Genomic DNA, 11,482 nt, shown 5'->3' with positions numbered 1-11,482 from the left:
AATGGTCATGAGTATCATCACACACAACAAATACTATATAATGTTATATAAAAGCTGAAACTAGATATTCCTCAAGTGGGTTCTTCAAAATACAAACCCCTGCATACAAATACATGAATATAAAAACTGCAAAATACTGAAATAGTAATTTTCTGAAAAAGTGAACAAATTACTCACCAGAATTTATTTGTATTTATTATTTTTTCTTCATTTCCTCCTATCAGAGTGATGATACTGAGGTAGGCATGCGTGATGCACCACAACTGCTGTGATTATAATATGTTTACCCAATGCACATTATACAGTACCTGCAAACATAATAATTTTCTGGTTTTTTTTATATTGTTAAAGCCCATTCCCAGCTCACTAAAAGAAGGATTTTTTTTGTAGAAAAAATGTATATGCCTTACTATAATTATAAACCATGAATTTTAGTTTTACTCAAAAGGATAAAAAAAAAAGAGAAATAGAGACCATTTCTCATAGAGATTACCATTTTCTTGACGACTTCTTTATTAGAAAGCAAATTCAGAAGTTGTAGTCGCATCTGCAGGAATGATCTCACTTAAGTGTATACTTTATGCATTCAATAATGTGCGCCCTCTCTGAGATTAGTTTTTGTACTTTGTATCTCGCGCACTGCGATCGATGGAGTAAGCCTCAGATATATTTGTTTAATTGGTCAGAATAATTTTTTAAACAAATTTGAAATAATTCCAATGAAATATTATATTTCACAAGTGTCAATACTAGCAACGGAAAATACCATGTCGGCTGTTTTATGTCTAATTACAGAACCTAAATAGAGGCAAGGCTAGGCCTAGCCTAGTAGTGTTGGATAATCTAATGTTTCCAGCGCCTGCTATATATCTGCGCAGGCCTATCACAATGTCAAATATAAAAAATTCATCCCTGTTTATTTTTTGTCTTATTTTACTTTTTTTTTCATGTTTAGGAATGTCTAAATTCAGTTAAACTAGCAATTTCGTATTATATTTATAAATCTTTATAACATATATAAAAATCAGATATTTCTTAACTGAAATCCTGCCGGGAATGGGGCATCAAAATTCGAGCTTTTCATCGCCCACGTTTTGGTTTGTAGAACCAAGTCTTCTCGGAGAAGGACTTGAAAACGTGAGGTTCAGTGTATACAACTGGCCTGTGTACACTTTAAAGAACCTGTTGCATCCTTTGGAAAAGTAGGGGGTTGCTCAGATGATATGGTTCATTTCAGCCCCCTGTCATTGTGGAATGATGTGAACTAAGCACCTCTCTATGGCTGCTACAGTAGTCACGGACCACGCCTGTAATTCAGCACGATGACGCTGCGAGTTATGAGTTATTCGTCTGCCTTTACCCTTTACTTACCTATATCACACTCATGTTATGTGCAAGTCACATAATACAATAGTAATTAATATTTGATAGTGTATCATTTTTTTTCAAACAAATTTGATCAATACCAATATAAAAACAATTCAAATTTGCAGTGTTTCAGTGTGAGAGTGGAATGATGTTTTTGATGTACAGTAATCGTTGATAGTTTATTTTTCATATGTACTTTAATTTCCTCTCCCTTTCAGGATCTAAGGCCAGCAGCACCTGAGGTACATTTTGGAATACAGCTTTCAACTAATGATTCTTAATTTTTGCACCTGCATTTAATAATGTTCTTTAAAAGTTTTCCTAATTTTCTTCCTCTGGATAACCATAAACAATTTCGAAAATCTTCTCTGACACAGCATTTATCTTTATTGTATATTTCTTTCATACTGATTACTTGTTACTAATGATATAGTATACTTTATAATCAATTTATATTATCGCATACTATAAGCCTCTCTTTGCTTCACATTATAATGATAAATATATTTATTTTGATTTTGTTTATGCTTTAAAATTTAAAATGTAGAATAATAATATTCAATTACAACATCTAACACAAAATATGGCTATTGATTTTTTCTGCCAGTGCACCATTGTTATGGAACCAGCTCCCAATAATTATTAAGGAGGCAACGTCCTTGACTGAGTTAAAGGACCGTACTAAAAACCTATAATATTGTTATTATTATTAAGAATTCTGAATTAAAATGACAATGCCCATATATGGGCATATCACACACATTTGTCACATATAATTTGACAGTTTGGACATAGCTTGTAAGGTTAATTCCATTCCTGTTGACAAAGTATTGTATAGCTAACCTTATTTAGGTATATTATAATTACAAAAAAAAAAAAATTGCTAATAAATTGCATGCATGCAATTTAACAATGTTAAAGATATGAAAACAACATAATATCCAAAATTGAAAATTAATTTAGCCAGCAAAGTTCATAACAAATATAATATTTTAAATTTAGTGATATTTGAAAATAGCTTCTTGACTAATGCAGCATTGATGACCAGGAATTTGCCTGCTCCTTCAACCGTCAATGTATGTTGTTGTTGACTTAATAGTGCTGCTTGGGCCTTTCCATGAATTAATTATAGGATTCCGCTTATTAGTATAGAGATTCTGATCTGAAAGCCAGAGCACTATAACATGAATTTTACTGGGAGAGCAAGTTGATGAAATAAAACCACAGAGACGAGATCTCCATGTTTTAGCACACACACATCCTAGCTACTTCATGCCTAACAAGTTTTTTAAAAGTGTGTGGTGAGAGACGCACTTGTAAAATTGTTAAAATTGTATTGTATTCATATATATTTTTTTGATATATGTATAATATTTATTTATATGACTAACTAACTGGTTGATATGTTTTGCTGTGAAATTTAATACACTCTATTAAGGCTGTTTGAAATTTAAAATACCTATATTCATTTAACAATTTTTTAAAATATTTTTATTATTAAATAATATTGTTACTACTATTGTTATTTATAATAATGTTATTAACCCTCTGGATACCGGATTCTTTTGTAGTGCAAACCCTTGAATACCGGATTCTTTTGCAGTGTTAACTAGGTTTTTTGCGTTTTTTGAGTATACATAGTTCTGGTGGATTTTTGGGAACTTTCTGTAAATTATACAGAAAAATGTTTCAAAAACAAAGAAAGCTTATAGAATAAGCTTTCATTTGATGTATAATTTATATTTTTAAGATTTTTTATTCATAATATAATATAATATAATATATATAATATAATAGAAATGACAAAAAAATGCTACATACAAATCGTCAGCAAAAACCAAAAAAAAAAATAAATTATAGCCAAAAAATTAATAAAAACAAATATAAAACATTCCTATTCCACACAGTTATATAATTTATTTACCCAACCATCCATAACTATAAGCACGATCTTTCCATTCAAAAGCAACGACCACCCTCATATTTCTAGGCCTAGGCTCATCTTCATCAAGAACATCTCCGCCGTCAGAACTGCTTGAAGCCCCGCCGTCATTATCGCTATCAGACGCGTCTAAGTCTCGCACATCTAAAAACTCACTTTCATCGCTGTCTGAATCAAAAATCAGGTCAATCGCTTCCTCAGATGTGTACACATCTTGTGCGGCCATTTCGGAAAATTTTCGAAATTAATAACGATTTCAAATTGATATTTCTAGACATTTTTATATAAGCGCATATGAGTTCTTCACAGATTTTGAAAGAAGAAAGCTTCACGCATGCATGTTCAAATTTTCTGACGTATTGGAGTTAAAATAAAAACAGAAGAGCGATTTGAAAACCACCTATTTTTTAGTCACTAAATTTCGATTGCAGTCGAAAATGGGAATTCTTGGTTTGAGGTCAATTTCGACTACAGTCGAAGACGGTATCTAGAGGGTTAACGTAGGTGATTAACATGTTATTAATAGTAATAAAATTATTTGTTTTTGTATTATTAAATATTGTTTTTATTGTTATCCTTATTATAATTTTTAATTTTATTTTCATTAATATAGGTCTCCCTCTAATTAAAGATCCCTCTGAATTCAAGCCTACCTTCCATTAAAGACCATTTTTCAGAGGTCCCAGACTATCAACTTATCAACATGTTTATATTGTTTCAGTCTAAAGAAGGCAGCGGTCGAATGCCAAGGCCTTCCTCTGCCAAGGGAAAAAGAAGTCGACCATTGCGAGATGGTGATGGTATGTATTGGTCATTGATGCTGACTGTATAGATTATTAATTTGTACGTTCATACATTGGCAGCTGTTCCTAATGTTCATAACACTGAATGAAACTAATATGTTTTAACTTAAATCAATCATGCTGTGAAGCCATGCGTGAATGATTGTATATGATGTGTTGCTATTAAATACAAAATAATTGCACTGCTACATTGAATAACAAGTTATACTTTTTGTTTTTATATAAAATTCATTTTTATTTGCATAGTCTAAATTTGACAACATCAAACTGTTAGTAGGGCAAATTACAAATACATATCAAAAGAATATATCTTCCATATTTTCCTATTGCACTAAACTTTACACTGTGGCCATTGCATAAAACCTAAAGACTATGTTTTACTCACTTACTGATGTACTAATTTTAATGTTTTCTCCTCATTAGACTCAGATTCAGATAAAGGTATGTGCTGATATTTTGAAGCATGGTATTACGGCTGCTAATTGTGTTACTTTTCATTTGCCTGTGTCTTTCAAATTCTGTAAAAAGGCGTAGAACATTTTAAGCTTCTTTGGATTTATAGATATAGAGGGATAGTGTAGTTGAGTGACTTTTTCATGATTAATAATGTAGGAATTCAATTTTACATGGTTAAATCTGTGCAAGTTAGGCTGAGAAAATACTACATAGTATTACACTTCATAACTCCTGATAATACAACTGTCATTAATAGTACACATCCAGAGCAACAGTTTTTAGTTATTTAGTTATTTCGATTAATATTTTAGATCCATGCCAATCACAGGTCCTGTTTTTTCTCAGAACTTGGGTCAAGTTTGGGGTTGTGCTAAATGTGTACATAAGATGGAGATGGGTGTTAGTAGCTCAAATGTTGGTTTTATATTAGAAGAAACCATAGAATTGAATCCAACCAATAATGATTGTTAAAATGAATTGTGAAGCTACACTATAAAGCTAAATTCTGCATGATTCTCCTTTCCAAGGCTTTGGGCAGATAGTTCCCCTTGCATCACAAACTAACAAACAATTTATTATTTTAAATTAGACCTAAACCCAATTGATTCTAACTTTATTTTGTAGTGTACACCTTAGTTAGTTTTAGTGTAGTTGTAGTGTAGTTTTACTTGCAAGACAGAGGCACAATTGTCTTTAGCATATCTCTGTCATAATATTTTTATAAAAAGTTATGATACTTGTGAACAGCCACTAAAAGTGATAAATAATTACTGTGAAGCAGTGCCTTAATAAATAATTAATGTAAACTATAGTCAGAAGCTTAATTATTCATCAGTTTAGTTGCTTTTTTGAAATTTTTGCTTTGCATTGTCTATCTGTGTTCAGTGCATATGCATTTCTGTTCCAATCATATTCTAAAATTTCTCCGTTTTTAGATATTTTCTAAAGTTATATAGGAATGATATATATCCTATGGGTTGTTTTTATCACATTAAAAGTATGGAGTGACAGCAATGAAGCGGAATTCTGGTGGTTAACATGGTTTTCATATATTTCCAGAGTCCTGGGTCCAAATCTTGTAAAATACCAGGAGTTTTTTCTCATTACAACAACTAAAATTTTAAGCCTCATATTTATAATTCACATAATCTGATAAGATCCTTCAATATAATGTTCTAAAACAATTATGTCTGATGATGCGTTCTCTTTTTTGTTTCATTAATACCAGATACAGAGATCATATAAAGACTGACCCTTGTTTACTGAAATTGTGTAACGCTCACAAATTTGCTGGTTTTTTTATTTGATTTTAAAATATTAAAATGTTGTCTCTGTATATATATGCTGTTTTTATTATTATTAGTATTAATTACATTTGTATGACTTTATACCTTTGATGTTGCAGATTACGATCAGGAACGACAAGATGGTGATCTACTACCCTCTCAAGTTCAAGCAAGGTTCAAGATCAAAATTTTAATAATATACACTATAATAAAAAAGAATAAAAAGAATAAATCTTTTCATTTAGACACTTATTTATTTCATTATAATATTTATTATTTTACATCCGATTCAGGATGCATCATCAGGCCAAATAATATTTTTGATCAGATAAAATCTATAAAATATCAACATTGAAAAAGTTAAAATATACTATAATTAATAATATGTTGTTAAGAAATTCCAATAGATGTCCAGTTTTAAAACTAAAGACAGAAATTAGGCAGGTCTGAGATAGGTGCCTTCAACAGATGAATTAGACAAAATTTCACTCAAACAAAACAAATACTGTAGCACTACATATTAATAGTAGAATAATGTTTTAAACATAATAATGAAAAGATAATTTATCATAAATACATTTGAAATAAGTTAGATTACTATGATGCATGACTGCCATTTGTTGTTTATTCTTCCAGCCGCCAAATGACTAGACCAAGCAGTGCAAGACCAGCTCCACCTAAGATAAAACAAGAACCAGTTGAGGACCCTAACATAAGGTATGGAAGTTCAAGGCATCAAAGGGAATTTTTTTTAAAAAAGTATTTTACAAAAAAAATCGAAGAAAATGAAATCAGTGAATATATTTAGCAAAGGAAGCCCTACACAACTTGTAAAAAGTTGTTTTAATGTCAAGGTCTTTGGTTCAGTTAGACTGACGTATTCTTGGTCAATCGTATGACGGTCGGCTAACGATTTCAAATCTGCTCCCTTTGAGCACTAGAAGATGCGACAATGTCGTCTGATTGTTGGCGACAATCTGAAAAGATCATCATTAGGGAGCTTTTGATTGCACGATGACGGTAGGACGTAGAATGTAATGACGTCAGTAAAAGTCATCTGTGCATGCGAAAACTTTAAGATCACCTCGTCAAGTAGATTCTGGAACGCAATTTAGCCAAATCTACATATGCAGAGAACATAGGACGCCAGGTAGGACGGTCACGCATGAGTGATTCCGTTTTAGTGTCGCGTCGTCGCACAAATCGAAAGCTAATACCTTGTTATGGTCAGGGTGTGATTAACTTTTAAGATGTCATTTACGACTTTTTTAAGTTGTCACCTTTTATAAATGTTACTGCTATATAATTTATTTTCTATGATAAGTGATATGATGATTTTTAGAAGTGTACAGTCAAGTAAGACAATGTTAAAGTTATGAAAAGTTATGTACATGCTTCCAGCTAAATTGTTTTTTTGTTTTTTTTATTGGTGTTATGCAAAGTATAACTACTGTACATATATTACATATTGCCTGCAATATTTCTTCCAGGATCGGTAGTGGAAAGCAAGTTACAAATGTTATTGTAGACAATGGCATCAATTCTGATGACGATGATGATGCATTCCTAGTGGAGGAAGCTCAACCACTCACTCAGGATGACCAACAGGTAGATTGAAGGTCCAGAAAAATTTGCGTTGCAAGTTAGAAATTAGGATTATTACCGTAAATGATGTAATAACACGGCCTCTCTCAAATGACTGCCACACCAAACAATCTTTATATATTCTATTTTGCACTAAACACTATTTCAACATGCGTGGCTGTTTCATATGATTGACAAATTATAAAACAATTTCTCATGAAATATAATAATGTTACTAAAAGTCAGATACTGTTAATTGCAATTAAGTTAAATTAATTAAATTAATAACTGATTAATTACAATGCTAATTGGCGTATGAATGTAATTTTTTTAGAATGGACCCGATGCATCTCCAGCTACGGACAAACAGGTGAAATACAGTTTTGTATTTCATAAATTAGTGCAAAAGTATTTTGGTTTTTAATTTACAATGAAAGTGTTGATACCAATTTTTGCAAGTCAGTCGAGCAATTATTTTTTGCTTCAATAGAGTCAATATATTTTGCTATATCAAGCCTTTGTTCAATATTCTACATTCTGTAATTTTTCTTGTTTTTGTGTGTTTAATTTCTATTATGTACAGAATGCTTATTTTTAAATGGCTTAATTATTAGTTATGTGCTATATCTTCAGTACAGTGACTTGATAGAGGAAAAGTTAGGATCCTATCGCCTGCTTAGCATCTTGATGGATCTTGTATCTACTGTTTAGAGCTCTGTCCAGATTTTAAAATTTGTATGCCTTATATAGTCATGATGTGCCTATATATGGTCATTATGTGATGTCAACATGACCATATTTAGACATGTTTTGGCCAAATAAATTTGATATTTTGGACAGGGCTTCAGTCAGGTAAAGCAACCTATCCCAGAAAAAGATTGCTCCTATTAGCATTCAGACCATTCTTTTTACTCTTTCATTTAATAGAAAAATAAAATTTAGGAAAATAGTACGGACGATGTAATAATATGAAAAAAAAAGTGAAAATTTGCAGTCATTCTCCCTCTTCTTTAAATTAGCTTTGAATACAAGCTTAGCATATTTGCAAATTTTAGTCTATTTCATGAATACTTACATGGATAAACCAATAAATGCTTTGAAAATTGCCTTTTGAGTATAAAAGAAAAATAATGGAATTGCTCGTCTATATACGCCCTGATATAGATGAATTGAAAAGCTTACCCATTCTATGATTAGAAGTGCCTGCTTGCATTATGTATGCTTTGTGGTTTCTGCAGACAGAGCCATGTGACCAATATCATCGCTGCTGATTTGTTAAATGTACTTTACTATATGTGCTTCTTTTGATTCTTGTAATTTCTCTCTGTTTAATGATTATATTTGATACTATACTACAGTCTTAACACTAACTACAGCTTTAAAATCAGCGCTGGTTTGAGCCACTCCTCGCCCAGGGTTTGCTTGGTATCTGAGTCTTCTCAGATATGGACTTTTAATGAAGGCCCATTGTGGACATCTGGCTCATGTGCACTTTAATGAACCCATTGCATCTTTCGGAAGAGTTTGGGGTTACCTCAGTGCTATGGTTCATTTCAGCCCCTGTCAATGTGGAATGATCTGAACATATAGCTACTATAAGCACCTCTTTACGGCTGCTAGGTAGTCATGGACCACGCCCATATGCAATTCAGCACAATGACGCTGCAAGTTATGGGTTATTTCCCTACCTTTACCTTTATATTATAGACTGCAAGAAATTAAATAGTAGTGTGTGGATATCATTATTGTATTATTACTATTATTGTTATTGTATGTTATTACAACATCTAAACATTAAGTTTTTTGTGCATAAGATTGGTCTTAGTGAAGTGGACGATGATGGCCAACATGGATCTCTAGTCAAGAAAATAATGGAAACCAAGACGGAACTAGAAAGGAAAGACCAAAAGAAAGATGTAAGTTTGACGACAACTGTAGTAAAATGCTAGTACATGTAACCTTTAACCAGGAGCGGATCCAGCATTTTTCAAATGGGGAGGGGGGTACAACAGCCTTAGAATAGGTAAGTGAGTAGCACATACCTTTGATTTGCATTGAAAATTTAAAAATTTAATGGCAAAACGGGGGGTGGGGGCCCAAACGTGCCCCCACGTTCCCCCTACTGGATCCACCCCTGCTTTAACCATTCTTCATGGGCATCATTAAATCTAATGTGGTTGATCAATTGATACAAGCTGAAAAATGATGTACTACCCCAATCCAACTAAGGAAAACCGGTACTTAGACATACTAACAGGTTTAGATTTATGTAGGCAAACAAGTTTCAACCAAATCTGTCCAAAAAATTATTGTAATATATAGAAAGTGCTTGCTGATAAGAACATTAAAAAACAACCCTAGTATTTGCAAACATTATACATAACAGTCAATACCATTCAAGCCAAACAACAAATTTAATTAACAATCTAGAGTTATATAAGTGTATAGATAAGGGATTAAACAAAATATATGTAAGACAATCAAGTATGCCAATGTGATATTATTAATGCATGTTGGTTGGTAAGGAAAATATTTTCTTTTGAAACTTATTTAAGTTAGACAAAGCAATCTTTTTGAATATTGAATTTTATTGTTCCAAGTTTGTTACCTGAACACAGACAGTATATAATCAAAAATTTCCCTTACAGGATAAACCAATAATTCTTGATGCAGCTCGTAAAAAGGAGCGGCAAATGGTTCAGCGAGAGGTAGAGAAGCTACGTGGCTTCATCCAGACCTTAACACGAAGTGCCAATCCTTTAGGGAAGACCATGGACTACTTACAGGAAGACATGGACAGCATGCAAAAAGAACTGGATAAATGGAAGCGAGAGAATAAAGAACATGCCTTAGCAATTAAAAGAGAAGAAAAGTAAGTGAAGTAAATTCAATGTGTCGATACCCACAGAATCACTTGCAATTTTTTATTTTTTAAGTATTTAAAGACAAACTAAGGTAGATGTCATTAAAGTACCACCTGCTAATTTGAGGTTGAATTTGGCCCTAGCCACCAGTAAACATCAGTGTTCTAGTGGTATGATACCAGGCTGGTAATTCTGTGGGGTCAATTGTTTGATTCTTACCCAAATCACTTGCAAGTACTCTTGTCTGTCACATGATTTTGTCGAACAAAATTTGATGGTCAGGACAGGGCTTTGGTATAAAGCGCTATATAAATCTAACGACATTACATGTAATCTAATAGACTTTTTTTTATCTTAGTGTGACTGAAGGAGAGTTAGAACCTCTTCATGCCCAGTTGGCAGAGCTGGACCAGTCCATTGCTGATCAGGTGGAGCTTATAGGTGCCGTCAAGTCAAACATTTTACGCAATGAGGAAAAAATGACAAAAATGATGAACAGCGTTGTACTGTCATGAAACATCAGCAAATATATTGGCCTAAATTTTTGAAAGATATTCTTGTTTAGTAAAAAGTACATCAGAATCCCTTTACTTTCTGGTGAAGGGGAAGTGTGCAAATTGTTAACTGAGTCAGTGGATGAGAGGTAATGAGGAATACTCATTGACTGTCAGTTGGTAAGAAGCAAGTGAAAACATGTGAACACAAGGCAACCCTATTCCTTGAAATTGACCCTAACTGTATTTATGACTTTTAGTAAGTACAGTACTATTGTACATATTAATTTAATTGATACCATAATGGAATGGTAAACTCCATTAAAATTTGCAGCAAAATACCTAAAACCAGCCTTAAATCATGGCTAAAAGTACAAAAAAAAAAAACATCAAATAATGCCTGTTGGTATTAAGAGAAGAATTAATGGCCTATATGAAGGTTCCCAGCTACTCATAGAAGTTTGGTAGATGTTTAGGCTGTGCACCAAAGTGGTTGAATGTATTTGGCACCAATGTGACAATATATATTCATTTCAAAGCAATGCTGATATGTGTCATAATTTACATTAGAATATTAATGAAAAATGCAAAGGATAAGATGAAATTATTCAAAAATTTATATGAAAAATTGTTTTGAGATTGTACTGAATCTATGTCCTTGGTCTTATAGATATATGCAACAAAA

The 11,482-nt window shown here is 32.3% G+C and overlaps 1 protein-coding gene across 9 annotated transcripts in view; it reads left to right on the top strand.

Annotated features, from left to right (window-relative positions):
* The window catches only part of LOC117111829 (TRAF3-interacting protein 1-like), an 18,763-nt gene extending 7,578 nt beyond the window's left edge, over positions 1 to 11,185 (top strand). For 2 of the 9 annotated variants that reach the window (XM_033254821.1, XM_033254820.1), the window contains 11 exons: positions 225 to 239; positions 1,587 to 1,610; positions 4,032 to 4,110; positions 4,537 to 4,554; positions 5,975 to 6,029; positions 6,492 to 6,572; positions 7,346 to 7,463; positions 7,774 to 7,809; positions 9,254 to 9,355; positions 10,088 to 10,311; positions 10,662 to 11,185. In XM_033254821.1, coding sequence (XP_033110712.1) covers positions 225 to 239; positions 1,587 to 1,610; positions 4,032 to 4,110; positions 4,537 to 4,554; positions 5,975 to 6,029; positions 6,492 to 6,572; positions 7,346 to 7,463; positions 7,774 to 7,809; positions 9,254 to 9,355; positions 10,088 to 10,311; positions 10,662 to 10,818 — 909 coding nt within the window. In that variant the 3' untranslated portion in view covers positions 10,819 to 11,185. The remainder of the gene's footprint in view (positions 1 to 224; positions 240 to 1,586; positions 1,611 to 4,031; positions 4,111 to 4,536; positions 4,555 to 5,974; positions 6,030 to 6,491; positions 6,573 to 7,345; positions 7,464 to 7,773; positions 7,810 to 9,253; positions 9,356 to 10,087; positions 10,312 to 10,661) is intronic. The other 7 variants (XM_033254828.1, XM_033254825.1, XM_033254822.1 and 4 more) reach the window with 6 other exon arrangements.
* The last annotated feature ends 297 nt before the right edge of the window (positions 11,186 to 11,482 follow it).

Source organism: Anneissia japonica, unplaced genomic scaffold, assembly GCF_011630105.1.
Source record: "Anneissia japonica isolate Jap-2015-1 unplaced genomic scaffold, ASM1163010v1 scaffold1203_len951721_cov167, whole genome shotgun sequence".
In the NCBI taxonomy this organism is placed as follows: Eukaryota; Metazoa; Echinodermata; class Crinoidea; order Comatulida; family Comatulidae; genus Anneissia; species Anneissia japonica.
Note: the sequence above shows the minus strand (reverse complement) of the source record. Positions and strands in the feature narration are given on the sequence as shown.